The sequence below is a fragment of the Xyrauchen texanus genome, chromosome 48 (assembly GCF_025860055.1).
Source record: "Xyrauchen texanus isolate HMW12.3.18 chromosome 48, RBS_HiC_50CHRs, whole genome shotgun sequence".
Lineage (NCBI taxonomy): Eukaryota > Metazoa > Chordata > Actinopteri > Cypriniformes > Catostomidae > Xyrauchen > Xyrauchen texanus.
The window spans coordinates 6,984,389-7,009,065 of NC_068323.1; the positions used below are offsets into that span (position 1 = coordinate 6,984,389).

Below are 24,677 nucleotides of genomic sequence, written 5' to 3' on the forward strand. Positions count from 1 at the left end.
TCAAAAGAAGACGCTATCACTCTTGAATGAGTTTTAATACTGCATGTCAACATCTCTTTCATACTCAACCCGACTGCATGCTCCGAAATCAACTACACGTGTTTGCGTGCCTCTTGCCATCTTGCCATCTGATGTTCGTGCCACCTTTAATTAAACGGGGTACAAGAGCGTTCGCTGGGTTTCCGCCCTGCGTGTGTCGGAAACGTAGCAACACACTGTCGACTCCGGAGGCGATGAGAGCATTAATCGCAATTTGGCTAAAACAAAAAGACGGCGCGTGAAATATTGAGGAGCCTCTGTGTAATTACAAGATGGGCGGATAAGTATGTAAGGGTGAGATTGAGTGATAAAGCCTGACTAATTATGAGTTGTGTAAAAGGGTTAATTGGGAGTCTGAGAGCGTTCGAACAGGCTGAACAAAAACTGTACGAATGGTTCGAGAAGCATTGTGGTAAAATGTGTTGATGTATAGGGTTTCTATGGTCATGGAAAACCTGGAAATATCAGTCAATGTAAAATTGGCCTGGAAAAGTCATGGAAAAGTACACTATACAATAAGTTTCCATGTGTTAACATTGTTTAATTCACGAGGCATTTTTGAAGATGTTATAATTGAATATTAGGTCATGTTAGCTCATTAACTAATTGTAACGAGGTTAAAAATGGGAACGGCGGAGGCGGGAACCGGCTGAACGGTCAAAATAATATTTAATGAAACAAAACACAAACACGCACACGGCAGCTCCGTGTGGCTCTCTCTCTCTCTCTAACTGCCACATCCCATTGCACTTATCCCTCTCTTTGGCTGATCAGCCCGATTGGGGGCCGGGCGTGCATAGTCACGGCTTATCCCGGACCAGCCCCCATTCGGGTTGATCAGCCCAATCGGGCTCTCCTCCTCGCCACACTAATGTTAACATACTCAACTTTTAAAGTTCAAATGGATTAGTATATGTTTAGTGTATTTTAATAAATTACTATATTACATATATTATTAAATATGTACAATGAGTTTCTATATGTTAACATTAGTTAATACATAATGCATTTATATTGATTTTTAGTTCTTGTTAGCTTATTAACTAATGTTAACGTATTTAACTTTTAATGTAAATATTTATTAGTACATATTTTGTATATTAGTAATAAAATAACTAATATAGTTATTACATATATTATAAAATGTATGTATATATTATAGAATATATAATATATTTAATATAATATTTTCTTCATTGTTAGTTTATGTTAACTATTGCATTCATTTTCAGTTAAGCTATGCTCCAAAATGTAGATCTATATATATATATATATATATATATATATATATATATATATATATTGAGAAATGATGCTTGCATAAATCTTCATTAAAACTTGCTTGCAAGCCATTGTGATGTCTGATTTGTTAACAAATCATTCTTTTGAGACGGTTTTAATAAATCTGGCGAACCAATTCACTTATTATAATGAACGACTCATTACCGAATCGGTTTGAATTAGAAAAAAAAGACAAAATAAACTCATACAATGATCACAAATGAATGGAAAAGTCACACATTGTTCAAAAAATGTGAGAACCCTGAATATACTTGATGGTTGACTGGTGATACAACGTTAACATACTGTCTGTTTATGTTGCCTGTCTGTTAACATCATTACTCATAGTCATTTCTTCTGTATCTTCTCCAGAGTGCCAAACTTCCAGCGTGCCGACTGCTTGTCTTCAGCCTGTGGGGCCGTGGCTCTCCAGACAGGTCAAAGGTCATCTGCAAAATGATGCCAACCGGCCACCTGCCCTACCTGTCCACCTTGCTCTCCCTGAGCGCCCTGCTGCTCTCTCCGCTGCTTACCGGATCACTGGCCTTATGTAAGCACAAACTTAACACTAAGTTTAAGACTTAAGTTTAAAAGTGAAGTGTGTAATTGTTGCGCCTCTAGTGGCATAAAATGGAATTGCATTCGTTTTGTTCGAGTCTAGAACCATTGACTCAACCAATGGCTTGAGTTTGGGATTGGACTACGTATTTAAGGGTGTGTTCACACTTGGCAGGTTTGGTTCGATTAAAACGAACTCTGGTGTGATTGCTCTGTTAGTGCGGTTCATATGAACAAGTGTGAACGCTGTCACACGAACTTGGTGCGCAACAAACAAGCGGACCGAGACCGCCTGGATAGTGGGTCTCGGTCCGCTTCCAAACGAACTCTGGTACTGTTCAATTGATATATGCAACATATACGCAACATGGATCAAAGACGTCTAAACGGACCAAAAACAGGAAGTAATCTGCCTAATACTGACCTCAAGCTTACCTGGTTCTTCTCATCATAGGATCACATGTTGCCCATTGCAGTTTGGGACAGGCGTCGGAACCGAAGTCCTTGCAGCATATCTTCGTTTGTGTGTACAACAGAGGAATTCCTGGCGTTGTTTGACTCCTTTACACATTATATTAGCTCTTTGTTTGTTCTCAGCTGGTAAAAATACCACCATATATACATCCAACAAGCGCATTTGGCCCAGCAGCCAGCATTGTTTTGGATGTTCGGAAAGTTCCGTCCAAAAATATACGTCATAAAAGCGGTCCAATCACGTTGTGACTTTTCCCTGATGCCTTTGGTTTTGTATTGTTAGGTTCAGTGTTAAAAATGCCAGTGTGAACGCTAAGCCAACCAGGACTAAATGCCAATCATTTTCATTTTTGGTCCAAGAGGACCAAGAGAACCGATCTACAAGTGTGAACGCACCCTAAAACTAAACTTGAACTAAACCTAAACTTTGTCGTTTTTTAAGTGCTGATGTGTTTCATAATTGTATGCATAAGACAATAAGATACAGTCTGCTTTCGAATCTCCCCCTACACACAGAAACGTATAGCGTGGGATCACTGTTTATTGGATTATTTCATCTCTCTTTCTTCTCCTTTCACGTATATATCTCTTCATCAGAAGGACCGGGGGCCACGCTGTCTTTTAAATTTCAAGGCTTGAAGTCGGGATTTGTTCTGCACCATTTCTCCCGTAAGATGGGTTTAGAGATGCATTAGGAAAACAAAACAAAGAACTGAGTGAAGTAAAGAGAGGAGAGTGTCGAACGAGTCATGAAAGCCTCCCCTGCTGCTTTCGGGCCTGAAATAGGTGTAATTCATGCACAGGGTTGAGATAGAGTGAGATAAAGTGAGATCGTGCCACGTCTTTGTGTGCCTATTCTTAAGTCTGTTAGTTTAAAGGGCCGCCCAGAAGAGAAAAGCTAATGAATGGTTAGTTAGTATGTGTCTCACTGCCTGAACATTTATACACACTAGTCATATTATTATTAAGATATCTCATTTGATATTTCTTTGTTGTGTGCTGCCTATTTATTTCTAAGCATAGTATGTAACATTTCTCGTTATCAGTCCATTCATCTCATCTCCATCCTTCCGTCTTGTCTTTGTGTGCGAGCCGATGTTATGGTGGATGTTTACTAGTCCGTGCACATAATCTCCCTCAGTCCCAGCGCTGTAATCACTCCTCCCTCTCCCGCCCTCCTTCAAACCCCTGGCCACCAAGTCCTGCATCCCCCTCCGCACGATGCCGTCTGATTGGCTGTGATGTCATTCATTGGATTCTCACAGTCTCCGATGTCTAATTACCATCTCTTCAGGTTGTTGTACAGAGCAGCCAGCTGATTTAGTTGTTTATGAGTCGTTTTGGATGTTTGTTTGTGTTTATTTATCATATAAATGCGCTTTGAGGCAAACTCAAGTCAACATGAAACAACCTTCGCAATCCATTTTACTTCCATAATGTGATGTATATTCATGTAAAACAGGATATTGAGAAAAACATGTAGGACGGGACTTGAATATATCCATCGGGGATTGATTGGCTTGTAAACAGTTTAAAATCAGATCAGATTCAGTGAAACGACAGTAAGTAGCCAGTAATTGTAACTGTCGCGTGCATTGTCACATTGCGAGTAATCAACGGTCGCTTCATGTAAAATGAAGGTGCACTTTACTTCACTTCAAGTTATCATTAAACAACATTCATAGCCCAGTTTCCTTCCATGATTTGACATGTTCCATAGAGTGGTGGTGGCGTAGTGGGCTAAAGCACATAACTGGTAATCAGAAGGTTGCTGGTTCGATCCCCACAGCCAACACCATTGTGTCCTTGAGCAAGGCACTTAACTCCAGGTTGCTCCGGGGGGATTGTCCTTGTAATAAGGGCTCTGTAAGTCGCTTTGGTTAAAAGCGTCTGCCAAATACGTAAATATAAATGTATTCCAATGGGGTTCTTATTAAATTCTGTTATTATTTGCTATTAATGCCGTAAACTTTAACTGCATTAAATTACTGTTAACTGTTGGGTCAATTTTTTAAAGCTTGATTACTTACAACTGTAGCCTAAAACAATAGATAAACAATTAAAAACCAAAAAAACAAAATAACGCTTTGGCTATTGCTTAGCGTTTGTTTCATCACCCATGCGGCCGTAGTGATGTCAGCGGAAAAGTAGTTTCAGAGTTTTATGAAACAACGTGCAACAATCTTTCATTATAAGAACATGTGTATTAAGAGTTATTAGAGTGTTACTGATTGGTCAGTGGCGCCATCTAGTGGTCTGATATTTCTACAGGAACAACCGCACATCCACATATCAGACCGCACAGTGATCTCTGCAAGATAATTAGATAATACAGTTATTTGAAAGTTAGTCTTTTAAAAGGAAGTCTTTTAATGAGCATGATAATGAGCAGTCAGACGTTCATTAATTACAAAATAAAACCAACAGAACTCAGACGCAAACCTTGTCAGGATTTATTTTGCGATAACAACTGGCTGACATGCTTGCTATTCTTCGAGGTGAACTTTAAGACAACATTAAAAAACTTTTCCAACACATCCACACATTACTTCCATAATAAGATGTTTTTTCCAAGTAAAACGGGACATTCTTTTTTCTAATCTATCGTTGCCATAACCCTTGTTTTTAAATGGCTTAAATTACTGTGTTAACTATTGGCAAGATTTTAAACACTTCGTTATTTACTATATTAGCCTGAGAAAAAAAAAAGACAAAATAGCTTTTTGGCTATTGGCTAGCATTAGTTTCCCCGCCCATATGACCTTGGTGATGTCAGTGGAAAAGGAAAGTAGTTGGGGCGGTTGTGGCTCAGGTGGTAGAGCGGGTCATCTGCTATTTTTAGGGTTATTACACTGAACCCCAAGTTGCTCCCAATGGCAGACTAGCGCCTTGCATGGCAGCTCTGTGGTCATTGGTGTATGAGTGTGTGTGTGAATGGGTGAATGAGTCACAGTGTAAAGCGCTTTGAATACTGCTAAGGTTGAAAAGGGGCTATATAAGTGCAGACCATTTAACATTTTTAGAGGCGGATCAAGTTTGATGAAAGATTACGAAGACAATAATTTTTTCTAGAACAACATGCAATGATCTTTGATGATAAAAATAGCATGTGCAGCATTAAGAGAGTGAATACAGTTATTAAATGTTGACTTTAAAGACGACCTCCTCTCTTTGTTGACACAAACACATGTTTAATGGTGATGTACAGGGCCACACACAGAGACACACACACACACACACACACACACACACACACAGTGCATGTGGGTTTGTGGTCACCCTTTAACACAGCTGTGCACTCTCTCTCTCTCTGGCTTTTATGTAGACACACACACACACACACACACACACACACACACCCAGCGAGTGGATGTCACCTCTGCGTGGTTGCCAATTGCATGATGTCATCCTTTCGGTCTCCTTTGCTCTCTCTCTTTCTTGCACTCATAAATCAACATGTGGAGGAGACATTTTTAATCAAAAAGAGAAAAAAATCTGTGAATAAATTGTGCCTGTGGTAATAAAGCTAGGGGGCTTGTTTGTGTGTGTGTGTGTGTGTGTGTGTGTGTGTGGTTTGCAAATAGGTCCAGCGCTTTCACATTTACAGGATTAGCTTTCAGCGTGCGCACACATATTCTGTCCTCACAATAGATCAATGTTGAAAAAGTGCTGTCCAATGAACGCATACAGTCAGGGGCAGATTTAAGCATGGCTGCCATGGTCAGCAGCATCTTGCCCTGAAGTCCACCAGCCATCTCATGTCCAATCACTACCACAAGTCCTTTTGTTTCTTTGTTTTTTACTAATTTTGCATATTTATTTGCTAAAATGCCTCATACTTGAAAATATGCTAATAAGATTTGAGAGCTACGGCAGAGGGCAAGATTTTCTGTGAACTTAACCGACTTTAATTTTGGCTTGTCCCTTGTATGACTCCAGAGCATTTTATCAACTACATTTAGACTTTTTGTTCACATTCTCTTCTTTTGTGTTTTGGGGTGAACTGTTCCTTTAAGAAACAACCCGAACGAACCTCTCTCATCTTGTCGTATTTACTGACAGATTATGTCCTGAGCTTAAACGAAGGATCAGAGATTTACTTTGGCAATCAAGATGCGTTAACGAGGTGAAAATGCAGCGCCGCACGAACCAGTTAATGAGGGACATTCAAGCCCTGCTCACTTTAAAGAGACAAGGTCCTGGGTATAGAGGTTTCCTCAGGACTCTGAAATCTCTCACTTGGAAGCTTCAAAGGAGAAATAAATTATTGAAATCGCTCTCGTCAATTTCCACCCGAGTCAATCAAAGTTGAGATGAGCTGGCAAGGGCGCGGGCACAGGCTGGGTGCTGAGACTTGCGAAGATTGCGAAATGGCGCTACAGCATTGAAGCGTTGTGCAAAGCTTCCTGAAATGGCAAAGGTTTTCTTTGTGTGGTCGTAGTTGTGACGCTGGGTGTCTGGCCGTTGGAGGTTTTTCGGAGTAAGACAGGAGGGTGAGAGGTAAATATCGGGTGTCATGTGGTTAGAAAAGGTCACACCCAAACCAAACAAACTGGTATTGAAAGTATAAAGACGTTCTGATTGCGGAAATCAATTATGTTACCTTAGGGTGGCATTCCCTCATGCAAGTGAACATGTAACCATAGTTTAACCATGATATTTTTAGTAAAACCACAGTAACCATAAAATTAACCATGGTTACTACATTTATGGTTACCATAATATAACAAAAGCAAAACCATGGTTACTAGGGGTGCGACGATTCACTACTATTCGATTCGATTACAATTCTCTACCTAACAAATACGATCCATCGTGATCAGGGCTGGACTGGGACGAGAACTCGGGCCAGGATTTTTCTGCATATCGCGGCACCATTTTGTGGTCCATTCTGCATAACACGCCGGGTCATTTTAGCTTATCACGGCCTGTTTCGCGGCCGACACACCGGCCCGCTCGATTCCGCCCCTAATCACCCCCAAAGTGTATCGGTCATGTGCTGTCAGATACAATCCAGGTTTTAATCGAGCAGGGTCATAGAATGAAAAACTGTCTACAAGTAGCTTGGAAAGGTGGTAAAATGGGTTGTGGTAACCCACTATTCATTTTGGGATAGGAAAAGAGGGGCCTCTGCTTGTCAAGCCCGTTCACGAGAATCAACTCACACACTCGAAAGATAGTCAATCACAGGTGACTATAATCAACGGGATAGTTCCCTTCAGAACAGTCAAAAATCGTTCCCTGTTCTGTAGGTTTCACTATAAAGAGAATGAACTCACGAGTGAGTGATTTCCTTCACAGCTAGTGTCTGCAAGGCTCGGTTCTACGGGGGGGTGCTTGAGGGTGCTAAGCCCCCTCAAACGAACCTTATAGCACCTTCAATTGCAGACCAGGGCAAACTACTGCCCGCGGGTCGATCTTTCATTTATCTGGCTTTAGGACTTATCGTGCATCCACAAGATTTGAATATGCTCAGCGTTGCCAGATAATAGATGCAACACCCCAGCCCAATCAGAGATTTATACTTGCACAAATTGGAAATGTTTTCACCTTATGTCATAATTTATGCAAACGGGCAACCATGCATTCGAGTGCACGTGCTCTCTCCTCTTTGAAAAAAATGTCATTTTTGGAGCTCCACGGCCTCAGTCCTTAAAGAAAGTCAGACCGCTTTGAAACGATATGATTGTGAGTAAATTGGTACAGAATTTTCATTGTTTTGTGGGAGTGAACTTTTGCTGCTTATCTGCTCATGCATCTTTTGTCGCTAATTTGTACCATCAGATGGCACCCCGGAGGACGACATCAACCCCACCTGCTGTGTAATATGTCGACACACACTCACAAACACACTTTCCTGAGCAGCTCAGATTAATCACGCAACAGATTAGCAGGCTCGGATTTACTGAATGTCAAAAATGATTATTGCATGTCACCTTCGTGATCCGGCCTCACAAGCCGGGCGCTCTACCAAGAAGGGGTTTATTACGAATTATAGAGCACATAGATTGAAAGCAAAGTGTCTAGGTAGCTGGGTTATATCATGGATTGATTTGCAAGCAGAATAAGTCATTTCTGCATATAAGGTTTTTGGCCTTTTCAATTGAAAGAATAATTGGTTAACGGTATTATTATTCGCTCAGAAGAACTCATTCAACGACCTTCGCCTTGAAAAGACTAATCCCTGAATGAAAAACTTCAAAAGTTACCCATGCTTGCTTTGAACAGTGGCAGACCACGGAAGTGTTTCGAAAACAATCATCATTCCTGCAATTTGGTTTGGTGATGCTATTAGAGCAGAAATTACTTCATCTTTTTAAAAAGTAGCAGAACGCATTATTTGCGCTTTATAGCGACTGTCCGTTTTTCTTAAAAGATTCCAAACACCTTTTATATGAAATCAACCGAAGTTGCAGATTATTACCCGTCTGTATTTTGCCATATATCTGCCTTTTACATCTTGCATTCTCATAGTCTTATTTTTGTTGACAAGATCATGTGTGGAGTGGGAAGAGAAATCGGTCTGGGATTTTACATAGAAACTGGCCCAAAAGTTGTTGAGTGGGGGTTGTCCTTTTCTACATATCGCTGCCCCATTTGGCATATCGCGGTGTCGTTTTGTGGCCCATTACGCAGCAGCTCATTTCCACTTATCGAGGCCCAATCGGCCCCGTTCCACGGCAGGCCCAGTTCTCCCGATGGCCAGTCCGCCCCTGATTGGCCCCAAAGTGCGTCGGCCCACCAGGAAAATGCCTGGTATGCCAGATTACCAGTCCAGCCCTGGACAAGATTGACATTCTCTGACGTTTTCAGATTTTCATAACCTTGCCATCCTCTCTTTAGGCCTCTTCAGGCCTCTTTAGCCCTCTTGAGCCCTCAGCGATTTCAGGTGGCCAGTCAACAAGTACCAATCGCCTACGAAGTCTGCAAATCACATTAGATTGTTGCAATTTCCTTGACTTCTGGTGGCTGGCTATTTCAAAATTGGCCTTATTGTTAAACTTAATTACATAAACCTCTCGATGGACCTCACTCTGCACCTGCTAAAGATTTTCTCAGTGCATTCTGCAGATGGTTACGGAAAAAAACCCGGATTCATTGGGATTAATTTGAAGCTATTGGAACTGCTGGTAATTGTAATGATATGATGGAGGAGTTGTGGAAAGACGAATGAAAGACAATGAAACTCATTGCTGTCTAGAAAGAAAATGAGATATTATAGAGATCCAGTTGTTTTTGTTGATTTGTCTTTTCTGTGGGTGCAAACACCGTATCCAGTTTGGTTATTCTTTTTAAATCAGATCTTGAGAAGAATTGTAAAGACTTCATTATGCTGAAGAAACACAAATGCTTTCTGTGTTAGTTTTAAATGACATAGTCATAGTTTGGTAACCTTTAAGGTTAAAAAAGCGCTATATAAGTGCAGACCATTTACCATTTACCATCAGCTAGCATTTTTTAGCGCAAAACAACGCATTCGGTATGAACTGCCCCTTACATTGCACAACATATTGTTTTTTTTGTTGTCTCCTTTTATAACATTCTCTACCCCTTTTGTCGTTCATCCACGTGCTTTCCTTGTGGGACTGCGTATTCTTCTCCAGCCTCTGACTTAGCCATCGCAGCAGTAGATTAGTCCGTTCCCTGAGCAAAAGACGTGGAAAAAAAGAAATGAACACAAGGAAGAGAATTGCACAGGCGAGAGAGGGGCGTGTGTTTCCATAGCAATGGCCCAGTCTGGGCGAGCTTGAAGTGTGATTTGTTGACCGTTAGACAAGTTTGGTTTTGTACGGCTGAAGGGAAGGGGGTTGAAGTCCAAGAGAAAGGATGATCCACGGTTGGTGGAGGCAGACAGGCCCGCTGAGACCAGCGGATGTGAGCATGTGAGAACTCAGTCGAGCACAGAGCCACAAATCTCGGTGTTCAAGCGGACGTGGCTAAACCTGAGACAAAGTCCTTTTCCTTTCTGATAGACACCCCACCTCTGTAGACTTAGACTGACTAGGTCCAGCAGGACTTTTCCAGTCCTGTTTTGGTTGTACTGTATTTAAACCTGTCGCAAATGGCGCACTTGATGTGGTCATTTCACCTGTCATTGGCCAAAATGTTGATTTTTAGTGGTTTAGCTTTTGAATTAAATGTGTTTATTACCAGTGGCGGGCCGTGCATTTACAGTCTAGACCTTCAGTGTGATTCATGCCATTAAGAAAACACAGTTTCACAATGAATAAGACACCACAAGGAGGTTAACCCAACGTGACTCAACCCACCTAGCAACCGGGCCAATTTGGTTGCTTAGGAGACCTGGCTGGAGTCACTCAGCACGCCCTGGATTCGAACTCATGACCCAAGGGTGGTAGTCAGCGTCCTTACTCGCTGAGATACCCAGGCCCCCCTGATATGCTTTTTCAGTATTCGAAGCCTTTAACTCAGCAGGTAGTCTCCACGGTCAAGTGATTAACTCAATGGAAGTAAATGCTCAGTCAATGGCAGGCACATATGCCAAAGACTTGTGCAAGAAAACAAGGTTGCGCGCGGACTGTCTGCATGTCCTGTGCTGATGACGAAATCTGCGTAACACGTGCCGTGATGTACCGGTACGTGGAAAACCGAGGTATATTTTTACCTTAACTGTACAATAATGATTTGCATTCAAAGTTATCAGGTTAGTTTTGGTGGGAAACGTCAGGCTTGCTGATTACTTCATATCCGTAAACCGAAAAATAAAAGGCCCGTCAGCAGATACGCTACTTACTTGCTCAGTCGGGACTTACTTGCTTGTGTAGCTAGTCAGATCTGCTCTGATATGATCACAGACAACCATGAGTTATCCACAAACCATCAGATTCAGCCGTGCAGAAGCGTGACTGATATATATATATATATAAATCGATGTTCCTCTGCGTGTAAACTTGTGTTTTTTTTTTGTTTTGTTTCAGTCACAGATGTCGAAAGAAAGCCCATAATTCCAAGCGTCGTCTTGTTTTCTGATTTCCCCTGGTCGAAAACCACTAAAACAGACATTCCCATCAAAACCTGTCCTTATTAATATGAAAAGCAGGTGCCCGACCTGTATGATTTATGTTTAGTGTGTAAACGTTAGCTAAAAGTTCTTCAAACATGATGTTTGCTCTGATTTCTTAAATTACGGCCACTTAGAACATTATCTCGTATGGGGATCCTTTTGCTCTGTAATTGGCCCTTGCAGAGACGAGTTGTGTATGACACCAAATGTTCCTTCATGTACACCCCAATAAACGGTTGAAAGTGGCTATTTCCGAACAAGATAGGTGATGCTCTCTCCCATCTCCTAAAATGGTGCTGATGGGCTGCCATTTTGAACCCACATTTTTTCTAATTCTCTGCATAATGGAACTCTTTTTATAAGCCCCGAAAGGTTTTTACCGTTGATTATGGTGTTAGTCATCTAACCGCATCTGTCACCCCGAGCCACCCATTATAGGAGCTCGAGAAAGTCTCGCCAAATGGAAGAGGGAGGGATGTGTTATCGGAAGTGTTTTGGATTGCAGGTCCTGCAGCACTCATAGAAAGAGAGAGCACATCAAATATCAGAAAAGAGATAATGCATGTGGCCCATCCAAAAAGAAAGACTGTTTACCATATGGTCTCATTAAAGCGACCCAGCCAATAAACTTTTAAACCTAGTATCTGTGTTTATCTTCACAAATGTACAAAAATTCAATTTCAGAAGTACTTAAACTCTTGAACACTCTGGTGAATGCAATGATAAGGTGAGGTTAGTCGCCACGTATTGGAGGAATCATGAAATAGGTGCACTTTTAGGGTGTGTTCACACTTGGCAGGTTTGGTTCGATTAAAACGAACTCTGGTGTGATTGCTCTGTTAGCGCCGTTAATTTGAACAAGTGTGAACGCTGTCACACGTACCTTGGTGTGCACCAAACAAGTGGACCGAGGCCACCTGAAAAGTGGGTCTCGGTCCGCTTCCAAACAAACTCTGGTGCGGTTCGATTGATATATGAACGCAACATGGATCAAAGAGGTCTAAACGGACCAAAAACAGGAAGTAATTTGCCTAATACTGACCTCAAGCATACCTGGTTCTTCTCATCATAGGATCTAATCTAATAGGATCTAATGTTTCCTATTACAGTTTGGGACAGGCGTCGGTACCGCCCATCAGTCGTCCTTGCAGCATATCTTCGTTTGTGTGTGCAACAGAGGAATTCCTGGTGCTGTTTTGACTCCTTTACACATTATATTAGCTCTTCGTTTGTTCTCAGCTTGTAAAAATACCACCATATACAGTATATACATATAAAAATCCAACAAGCGCATTTCGCCCAGCAGCCAGCATTGTTTTGGATGTTGGGTAAGTTCCGTCCAAAAATATACGTCATAAAAGCTGTCCAATCAGGTCGTGACTTTTTCCTGATGCCTTTGGTTTTGTATTGTTAGGTTCAGTGTTAAAAATGCCTGTGTGAACGCTTAGCGAACCAGGAATAAATGCCAATCATTTTCAAGAGAACCGAACTACAAGTGTGAACGCACCCTTAATCAGCCATACCAGAGCAAACCGTCCACTTTACACCTGTCTGTAAATAACTAATATTGAAGTATAATGGTATATTATAAAATAGATAGTTACGACTCCAACTTCCAAAATGGATAGCTTTTGTGCAATCGTTTGGATGCAATATTTGGTTTGGATGCAAACGGATTCAGCGCAAACCAAAAAGCTCTGGCATATAAACGTTAAACGTAACTCTCAGCGAGTGGAAAGGTTAATTGTGCGAGTGATTCTCTTTGTCTTCTGAAGTACCAAGGCCCATCAAAGCGTATCTATTAATCTCAGGAGCTCACGTCAAAATATACTGTCTGAAAATCCATAACGGACTGCATCACAAGCCGTCTACTCTCCTGTAGTTGCTATTGCAATGCATTTGGCCCTTCATCATGGCCAATTTGCTGATACTCTGCCAGGGAGAGTATGTGGCCTCAGGCTAATTTCGCTCTGCTGGGTGTTGCACAGAATGGTTATAAGTTATAGGGTGCTAGTCAAAACATCGCTATCGTTTTAATCTGTCCAATTTCTTATCTTAAAGGGATTGTGCACCCAAAAACGGTAAAACATTTACACATTTTTCTCTTTTTACTCATCATACATCTTTCAGACTTACTGAAGGATTCATACAGTGCAATTGACACAATTCATGCTATGAAACCTGTAAATCATATCTACATTTTGTAAGGAAAATGCATGCAACGCAAAGGATGAATGATGACATTGTAGGTGTTATAGGAAACATATATTCTCTTAAGATGTCTCTTTGGTTTCCCATTCGAGTCAGAGACATCGATAAATCTACAGTTTGTTTTGTATGTTCATTTGTTATTACATACTGTACATTTCTTTCATATTTCAGGTGGCGCGTAAAAGACGGAGCATGCTACACTGATTATGCTTAAAGGAATATTCCAAGTTCAATACAAGTTAGGCTCAATCGACAGCATTTGTCATAGTTCTAATGTGCAATGTTCAATTCTAATGCTGCAATGCAAAAACTCTAGCATGTTAAACCTAAACCTTAAACAGGTTTTAGCACTTATTTTTCATATGGGGTCACTTGTGATGTAAATAGCCAGTAATGCTCCCATAAAATACACATATCTCCAATGTTTGCCTTCCAAAACGAGTGCATACTCTCTGAAACCCTCACGGGTGCAGTTCCATCACGCTTATGGATCAAAGAATGATGTTAGATGGATTTTTTTGCTTTACCAAACAATTATGACTCATACCACCTGAAGGGATAAACCTGTGCAACCGTGTGCTCGGTGAATATGTGTTCTAAAAGTTGAGTTTTCTTAACTTCTAAATAAAATAAAAAAAAGAAAACCGTGGGCTCTATCCTTTCGACTCTCCGGAACCTTACCTGGAGATTCAAGTGGGGCTGCTTGCATGCCTGCCCACAGGCGGTTAATAATTAATTTGCAGTGCTTGCTTGGCCGTTTGATCATCTCCTCATATTTGTAGCTTTCTGGATTTTAGCATGTTCCCCCAGAGAGTATCTTCTCATGTCTTGTTGTGCCAAGCTTGACCTATTGCCCCATGGATGAAAAAAGCGAGAACTTGAAGCAGAGTAAGAGCGAGTTGACGCAGACGGCATGATTATTTGGTGAGCTGAGAACTGCTGTTTTGAGAGGAAAATTTGACACTTTTATTTTCTAATAGTAGCATATTTTAAAGCCCGCTGGGCTTTCATTCTTCCGTGGAACACAAAATATCATAAACGTAAATCATAATTTTCAATTTGGGTGAGCTATCCCTTTTTATTTGGATTTTATCCCCTTTTATTCCCAATTTGGCATGCCCAATTCCCAGTGCGCTCTAAGTCCTCGTGATGGCGTAGTGACTCTCCTCAATCCGGGTGGCGGAGGACGAATCTCAGTTGCCTCCGAATCTGGGACAGTCAATCCACGCATCTTATCACGTGACTTGTTGAGCGCGTTACCAAGGAGACCTAGCTTGTGTGGAGGCTTAAATCCATCCGCTGCATCCACTCACAACTCGCCACCAAGAGCGAACTGCATTATAGCGACCACGAGGAGGTTACCCCATGAGCTTGTTACCATGGAGATCTAGCGCATGTGAAGGCTCTCTCAAATCTGCGGCATTCACGCACAACTCACCACGTGCCCCACCGAGAGCTTCACCGAGAGCGAGAACCACATTATAGGGACCACGAGGAGGTTACCCCAACGTGACTATACCCTCCCTAGCAACCAGGCCAATTTGGTTGCTTAGGAGGCCCGGCTGGAGTCACTCAGCATGCCCTTGATTTAAACTAGCGAACTCCAGGTTTGGTAGCCAGCGTCTTTAACACTGAGCTGCCAATGCTGTTGAAGTGTGCTGTCTGGGATTACTTTGGGTTTGTTAAAGACCCACGAGGCACTATCAATGTTGTTACCCAGTCTGCAAAGATTGTCATAAAAGTATCGACTCAGACGGGAAACAATTCAAACCTTAAGCACCATCTCCATGAGCACCATCCCACAGAATCTGCGGAGATGAATGTGGAAATACGGTATATGATAATAAATGAAAGCCCCTGTTTCATAAAACCCCAGGATTCAATGTAGTTTTACATGATTTGTAATAACTTGGTAGGCTAAAGTTATGTTTATGCTTTCTGTCACATTCACAAATGCGCATAACGGATTTAAGCACTCGTTCAACAGAAGTAGGCCAACAGTGTGTTTGATACTACTGATAATACTGACTACTGTATGCTTTCTTTGTAAAACACACATGTACTAAAAAGGGTTTACAAAGTGCATGGCTTTTGGTGTGCATGAAACTGACATTGACAATATGCATGCAGGAAATTGACTGTGAAACTGTGGCAGAAAATAGACAGTATTGGAGAAAATGCCAGTAAATGAACTGCAAATGAATAATATATTTTCAGTAGGTTTTGTTTAGAATTAAACTAGAACTAAATTGAGGGCCTGTGTAGCTCAGCGAGTATTGGCGCTGGCTACCACCCCCGGAGTCGTGAGTTTAAATCCAGGACGTGCTGAGTGACTCCAGCCAGATCTCTTAAGCAACCAAAATGGCCCGGTTGCTAAGGAGGGTTGAGTCACATGGGGTAACCTCCTTGTAACGTGGTTCACTCTCGGTGGAGCGCATGGTGAGTTGAAGCCTCCACCCCCGCTATGTCTCCACGGTAACATGCTCAACAAGCCACGTAATAAGATACGTGGATTGACAGTCTCAGACGTGGAGGCAATGTAGATTACAATGTAGAGTCAATATGCCACCACGAGGACTCAGAACGCACTGGGAATTGGGCGTTACAAATTGGGGAGAAAATCAATAAAAATAAAGAAATTAAACTAAATCACAAATGCAACAAATTACTGATTTCCTTGTAAAACATTTATGTTATTATAATCATTTTTTACCTGTTTTGTGATACTGCTAATATCAACGGATACCGTGGTAATTTTTATGTGAAAATTAAATACCGTTACACCCCTACTTATATCTGCCTTGGCTCACGAGACATGTGCGTAGGGTTTCGGATGTTTTCAGTGACGAGGCGCATTCAAATCAAGTCAGAATCTCTCTAGTAGTTTATTATTCATTGCCCGATAAATTATTCATGGTGGCGTCGACGTGCCAGTGTGCATATTGTCTGTGGTGTAATTACCGCCTTGTTGATGCATAGGCACTTCCTGTCCGTTTGTGCATTTCAGAGCATTGGCTCTTGGTGGTCCTGGTTTCTCGATTATGTGTCTCTCACTGTCTCTATTTCTCTCTGAATGGGATCCCATTATCCAGATGAAGAATTCACTAGCCCACTCCGATTCTAGTCCCCACTGTCGCTATTTTATGGCCGAGTGCACTACAAGTAACTGTTTAAATTGCATGTGTGTGGGTGGGTGTTCAATCACCCGGTAATTTAATTTCATTAATTTGCTGTTACAACGGCCTTGTGGCGAATTTAGTTAGCTTCACTTTACCTGCACTGACTGTGGCTTGGAATAGCACATCACCATGCTATTCTTACTATATCTACAGTGTGTTTTGTGTATACTGTGCACAGTATGCAGATTTTCAGGATGCAAGGAATGCATGGCCCACTAAAAATGTGCTAAATAACTTTCTGCTTCTATGATGGTAGAATACTAATAGTTCTTTGCTTGTTTTTGTCTTTTGTAGCTCCTCCCAGGTTTACAAAAGTACCCGTGGACATGATTGGTGTCTCTGGTGGTGTTGTGTCATTCGTATGCCAAGCCACAGGTGACCCCAAACCAAGAGTAACCTGGAACAAGAAAGGAAAGAGGGTCAACTCGCAACGCATCGAGGTGAGCCTTGGCATTCTAGCACTTCTAGCACTAAGTTATGTATAGATGGAAAACCTCGTTCTAGGAAGCTCTCAAAAGATATGGTGCTTCCAAAGTTCGAGTTCGAGTCGGGGTTCGGATTATGCATGTCGCTTGCAAATCTAGAGAAACTAGCCGCAGTACAGGGGCTACCATCTAGAAGTGAGTCAGGTTTGAGCAGTAAAAACATTGGTTAAAATAGTTAACACATTAGCTATCATGAACTTATAATGATCAATATTTTATTCAAGCATTTATTAATCTTGGTTATTGGTCATTTATGAAAATGCAATTGTTCAGTGTTTATGGTCTTAGCTCATAATGCATTATTGAACGTTAATTGTAAAGTGTTAATCATTTATGTTCTTAAAACGTTTTCCAAATGTTGCATTTTTGTTGTGGGAACGTTTAAATGTTTTGTAATTGTGAAAATGTACCAGAAACTCAATTTGCCTATTTCGTTTTTTTATTTTGCATTATCACTCCAAAAAAAAAAGTAATGCTAAAACATTGTGAAAACTTTTATGGAATATTAATGACATCATAAGGAATTTCCATTAACGTTATTGAAGTGCTTGAATTATAGAAAATCGTTACGCTGCTTAAATCATTTAATAGATTACATTTGTTTATTTATTTTCGGAAAAACACAAGGACACGCCTCCAAAACTCAGTGTTCATACGCATGAGCCTAAGAAATCAGCGGTGAGTTTAACAACGCTCAATGGCACATGCAACAGCATTCAGCCATCATCAGTTGTCCAGATTGGAGCGTGTGTTTAAGCATTTCTGGCGATGGTTTAGTTACACTGCTTTGTTAAACAAGGATCACACCGTTTTGGTGAACATTGTGGCAGGAAGTATGAATCCTTGCAACTATCAGTTTTAATTACAATTTACCCTCCAGAGTAAAAAATATGATGAGATGTAAAATGTTTTGAGATTTGAATGCAGATCAATGGAGGATTCATTTTTGCGAGTCGTCTAGAGCCTCTTTGTGTAATAAATAATAATAATAGTTATAGGTATAATTCTATAACTTAACCTTTAACCTTTTTTTGTAAATATATCTGGTAAACCACTTCTATGACAAGTAAAATTATTTATGTTTATTTTGTACTTGTTTTTTAAAATCATTAGTGCAAGGCCGAACAAGTGTGCAAAAAAGCAAAACAAAATTATTATTAATAATTTAAATAATTTAAAAAGAATATTTTTCCTTTGATTTCATGGCATTTGGTGTTATCAATGTGAAAACCTTTTTATATGTTTTAACATTTAAAAAAAAAACTATAGAAAAAAATCTTTAGGGTCAGAGTGCAGAGGCATCTATAATATACATATAGTGATTTTTTTTTTTTACAGTATGTTAAAAAGTTATTAATTCTCATTTTAACTAATATTTCCACACATGTACCCAATTGAACCCTCAAAATGTGGTGTTTTAACCCATTAATCCCTCAAAATGTGGTGTTGTTCCCCATTGAACCCTCAAAATGTGGTGTTGTACCCCATTGAACCCTCAAAATGTGGTGTTGTACCCCATTGAACCCTCAAAATGTGGTGCTGTACCCCACTGAACCCTCAAAATGTGGTGTTGTACCTCATTGAACCCTCAAAATTAGGTGTTTTAACCCATTGAACCCTCAAAATGTGGTGTTGTTCCCCATTGAACCCTCAAAATGTGGTGTTGTACCCCTTTGAGCCCTCAAAATGTGGTGTTTTAACCCATTGAACCCTCAAAATGTGAGGTTGTACCCCATTGAACCGTCAAAATGTGGTGTTTTAACCCATTGAACCCTCAAAATGTGAGGTTGTACCCCACTGAACCCTCAAAATGTGGTGTTTTAACCCATTGAACCCTCAAAATGTGAGGTTGTACCCCATTGAACCGTCAAAATGTGGTGTTTTAACCCATTGAACCCTCAAAATGTGAGGTTGTACCCCACTGAACCCTCAAAATGTGGTGTTTTAACCCATTGAACCCTCAAAATGTGATGTTCTAACCCATTGAACCCTCAAACGTGGTGTTGTACCCCACTGAACCCTCAAATTGTGGTGTTGAACCCCACTGAGCCCTCAAATTGTAGTGTTGTAACCCCATTGAACCCTCAAAATGTGGGGTTGTAACCCACTGAACCCTCAATTTGGTGTTTAACCCATTGAACCCTCAAAATGTGGTGTTTAACCCATTGAACCCTCAAAATGTGGTGTTGTACCCCAATGAGCCCTCAAATTGTAGTGTTATAACCCCATTGAACCCTCAAAATTTGGTGTTGTACCCCACTGAACCCTCAAAATGTGGTGTTTATAATAAATACAATAAAACTATTGTTCTTCATATTAACTATTGTGTTCTAACAGTTAACTAACTGTTAACTAATAATTAACTAACTGTTCCCTGTTAACTATATGTTATCACAGACAACCGTATTGTAAAATAATTAATAGTATTTCTTTTCAGTATTACTTCAAACTATTTGTTAACTATTTGGTAACCATTAACTATATATTAACATGTAGAACCTCATCGTAAACATAAAGTAATTGAGTAGTCTTCTGGAACTGCTAATTGGTTAGCTCTCTAATGTTTACGTAGCTTTGCATAGCTTCTGTTGATTTTCCGTTGAGTCAATCTGTGTCTTATTTACCTTGCTTGTTTGCCATGTTCTTTTGTCATAACACAGCTGGCAGCTGTACCCTCTCCATTGATGCCTAGTGTGTCTTAATTAAAACTTGCTCTACATTAACCACACTGTCAAACATTAAAAAAACACGATAAACTTCCCTCAAAATCAAATCAACACAACAGTGCGGGTTAGCCTTTTCTCCTTTTCCACGGTGAGAACCCAAGAGTACGTGCAACTCGGGCTCAAATTAGCATCTTCCTTGCATTTAAAAGTCATTTCGTAAGGGGTTTGATTTAATTAATTTCCCCCGAAGGCTTCGCTTTGATTGTGATCTACACACAGTTAGGACAGTGTGCCGTCACAAACGCTGCTTCTCATTATTCTAGCCTTAAAAACTCATAAAGGCAAAAAAAAGTTTTGCCACTGACTCACAAAGAGCCTTGTCATTTCTCTATTGATTTGCATGACTGTTTTCGCTACAGTGACATCAAATGCAAAAGCACAGCAGGAACCTAATTAACTCTCTTTCATAATTTGAGTTCACAGCATCATCTAGATATTACTTGAGTTTTTGGAGAAAGTGGAGAGTTTTTTTTTTCTTGAAGCCTAAAGGAATAGTTCACCCAAAAATGAAAAATTATGTCATTTACTCACCCTCATATTGTTCCAAACCTTTATGACTTTCTTTCTTCAAAAGTTCACTTTTGAAGAATATTTTTGTGTGAACTATTCCTTTAATTGTTGACATAAACATAAGTTACATGTCATCAGGCATGGGGTGTCTGTGAGGACAGATGCCCTTGAGCGACCAGGAATTTAGTGCCTTGCTCTTGAGTACATGGAATTTTCGGAATTCTCTCAAATTCAATCCGTTGCTGGGATTGAGGGTTAGTCTTACCCAGTCTTTGTGTTTCCAGGCCAGTTCTTTAACCACTAGGCAACCATTAATGACATTTACAATAAACCTTTACAGTGTTGTAATATACACACCCGCTCTTTGTGCTCAAATACAGACAATAGAATTTGACGAAGGTGCGGGAGCCGTTTTGAGGATCCAGCCTCTCCGAGCGCCGCGAGACGAGAACATCTACGAGTGTGTGGCGGAAAACAGCGAAGGAGAAATCAATGTCCAAGCTAAGCTGTCGATCATTAGAGGTAAGATACCGTGCTGCACAGTGACTTTGTGAAATGTTTTTATTTTTTGATTATTTCTATTTTATTTATAAATATCATGAGTTGATTGCTGTGCGTTCTATTCATTATATTGAGTGATGCATCAAAGCCAAATGCCTTCAAATGTATTTCTTTACTCTTCTTTTTTGGGGGTTTTTAAACCTATATACAGTAAGCAGTTGAAGAAAAGCCAGGCTGTACGCAGACAGTGTCTTTGCGTGTCCTCAAACTGTGGCTAACACATCCATATGGTATTGCGGTCAAAAGAGAGTACACTTTTAAATGTTTTAGCGCTCAACTCTGTACAAGATGGAAATGCAGAAAAACAAAGGATACCCTAGCTTTTGAGCTTATAGCTTATTTGTTCATTGTTGGCGAGTAATCTATGATGACATTCTTATTTGATGCTTCCAATGTAGGCAAAGTCAGGTCAGCGTTGTGTAGAAATAACATTGTTTATGTTGAGTGTAAACATGATGCTAGTCTGCTTTGTGTTCAGTTATTGAGCAGAACAGATAAATGGAAACCACAATGAACCGTAAGCCTTTAGCACAATCAGTTCTTTGTTTAAGTGTCACTGTATCTGCATGTAGACGTAATTAATGTCAACGAAGCTTTATACTCTTTCATGTTATAGTATGAAGATATCATGGAGATGCCCTGCTTTCCCAGCTGTGTTAGTTTGTTTGCTGAAGACCGGAAGAGATATGGAGTGGAGTGCAAACGGCTGTTGCAAAGGGATGAATTAGCACAAAATACACAATTCCACAAAAGCTCAAGAGAACAGATATTTGCATATCTTGTTCAATAGTTATTTGAGGCAACATAGCTGTTAAAATTGCAACGAAGTGTGGAATTTTCTTTACTTTTTTTATACTAGAGACTTCTTTGTAACTCCCTAAAATACCCTAGTTGTTTTATTATGGTAACCCTTGTTCTGGGAAGTCTTGAGAGATTCATATGTGGCATTCATACACTTTTTATTTGAATCCCTTAGCAAGCCAACCCTAGCCTTGGTGGCAGCCACTACGAAACTCGCATAGAGTATCAGGGTCCTCCTGGTCAACCTGGAAATATCACTCAATATTTCATTCATAATGTCATCAGTTGTGTTTTTCAGGCTTGGAGAGTTGTGGAAATCATTAAAACCTTTATTTTTTAATACTCCTGTCTTAAGGTTTTTGATCAGCTAGATATTGCTGTGTTGTAGAGTATAACAATGTTCGATTTGTGAGCTTCTTGTTCTGTTGAGTTCGCTCTTCTCAGTGAATCAATCGAAGAACACCGAATTGATCTGAATGATTCCTTCAGAATGGTCTGATCCTAATCCATTAATCACAAACAACTGGGAAAGGCCATTGAAATTAATCTAGACCATCTAGACACGACCCAACATCCTTCTCTGACCTAGCGTTCTCTGGTTAAGTTGGAGCTTGACCCCATCACCTAATCGTAGTGTTGCAGTAGGTCTAAATCCATCCTGGCCAATAGTAGAACCTCTGTTTTCATCAACTTCAAGTTATTCATTTGTTCCATGCACGCTGAGGTCTAACCATCTGCCTTGTCGCTGGAGCCGGCAGCTTGCAGGCTTCTTCCTGGGCCTGAATCCAAGCCGAGGGTTTTTGTAGGCAGCCCAGGTTTGCATGAAAATCCAGGCTTTGGCAAGACCCATGTGGCTCAATGGGTCTAAGGCGGTAGCACTTGGGGAAAAAAAAAAAAACGGTGGCTCCCCCATTGCCCGCTCATCCCCATCTGCTGTGGTCTTGTATTTACCTTGCATTATCATAAGAGCAAGCCCCACATCTGAACACACATGTCTACCGTGAATGCAAACTCCCATAGGACAATGCCTGGTCTTCCGGATTCAAGTGCCAACATCAATCAAAATCAATTAGATCATGTACTATCACAGACACAATTTGTGTTTAAACATCCACAGTGGGAATGCCACTTTATATATTTTTGACCCTGCTAAAGGCTTTGCCATTAGCGGCGAACTTCAGAAGCTGGTGACTTCATTAAGTTCTCCATCACCTTGCTGTCTCTTGGGTGTCTGCCCGCCTGCGGCAGAGAAACACAGGAAGGCTTTGCTGTAAATCTGCCCATGCTCTTTCCAGGGGCTTAGGTTTGTTTTTAGCCGCCTTATGGCTGCCCACAAGAACTGTGAGCTGAATGCTTAAGATGTGCCATCTGCTTTCCACCATGTCGCAGGGTCCTCTGAGAGTCCTTGGAGGAGTCTTGCAGAAACATGAGGCAAGACACCTGCACTTGTCACCGCCACGGCTCTGCTAAATGCTGCGGCACTGCAGACGTCAGTGGGATGGGAATGAGGAATGAGTCCCAATTCCTCTGAATGATTCTGGCGATTACAAACTAATTTGTGAATTTGTTACTGTTATCAAATTACTTATTTAGTTAAGATGTAGGTTATGGAAAACAAAATCAATTGCAATTCCTCTGAAGTTCATTAACAATTCCATTAACGATTATTTTAGTACTTTTGAGCTGTTTGGGGTCTAACAAAATTACAAGGTAATTAATGACAGAATTACTTATTTAGTCAAAATGAGTAATGCATTACATTTTAAATTATTGTAATCAAATTACAGTTACTGTTCAGATACGATACAGTCATCATCAGTGTTAGTGATAATACATCAAAATGAATGCATGTTGAGTAATCAGATTAATTTTTCAAGTATTTAATTAAGTAATGTGTGACGTAAAATGTACACCATTACAGTCTGCACTTATATAGCGCCATTTATAACCTTAGAGGTTACCCATTCACACACACAATCACATTCATACACCAATGACGGCAGAGCTGCCAAGCAAGGCGCTAGCCTGCCATTGGGAGCCACTTGAGGTTCAGTGTCTTTCCCAAGGACACTTCGGCATGTGGAGTCATGTGGACCCAACCCTGCTATTAGCAGCCGACCCACTCTACCACCTGAGCCACAGCCGCCCCAGTATATATTATATCACATGTCACATTTCCATTTATTTAATATAGTTACTGATAAATACGTAAAGAGAGTAAATTATTATAGTTACTCTCTTCCCTACTTTGGGAGATATAAGACTACTTTTAATGGGATAGTTCATCATTTTCTCACCCCACGTTGTTTTCCACACAATAAAAAGATAATTGTGACTGGTTGTTAATCCCTAATATTCTGCATAACATATTTTGTGTTCCACTGAACACAAGGGCTGGTACTTTTTCAAATTGATTTATACATTAATTTGAAATAGAGAACCAATTCTGAACAATTCAGTTCCCGTCTCTTGTCTTACCCTTTTTCTATGTGCTTACTTCTCTTGTAATCGCAGTTTTTTTCTGACCCTGGCTTTGAGCCCCTTCTTGGCAGTCTGGTAAGCCACCAACCTGTAGCTTACTCTTCAACAGCAACAGCAGCCCAGGTTTAGCCATCTGCTTGCTTGCTAGGTGTCAGACACATACACACTCATACTCCTTTACACATAACGGTGTATCTGGCCTTAGCTTGCTGCTGGTCATGCTGGGAGAATAGTCTTGGGTTCATGGTGTTAGCCAACACAAAGACCACACAGCTGCAGGTTTGGCATTGTACAATGCCACCTACCTAAAATGTTAGCTCTGTTCCAAAACCTAGTGAGCTTTGGC

General features: G+C 40.6%; 1 protein-coding gene across 1 annotated transcript in view; it reads left to right on the forward strand.

Annotated features, from left to right (window-relative positions):
* The window catches only part of LOC127639434 (receptor-type tyrosine-protein phosphatase S-like), a 191,540-nt gene that overhangs the window by 45,986 nt on the left and 120,877 nt on the right, over positions 1–24,677 (forward strand). Inside the window, exons 3-5 of the mRNA XM_052121448.1 lie at positions 1,693–1,870; positions 17,062–17,207; positions 20,869–21,010. Coding sequence (XP_051977408.1) covers positions 1,777–1,870; positions 17,062–17,207; positions 20,869–21,010 — 382 coding nt within the window. The 5' untranslated portion in view covers positions 1,693–1,776. The remainder of the gene's footprint in view (positions 1–1,692; positions 1,871–17,061; positions 17,208–20,868; positions 21,011–24,677) is intronic.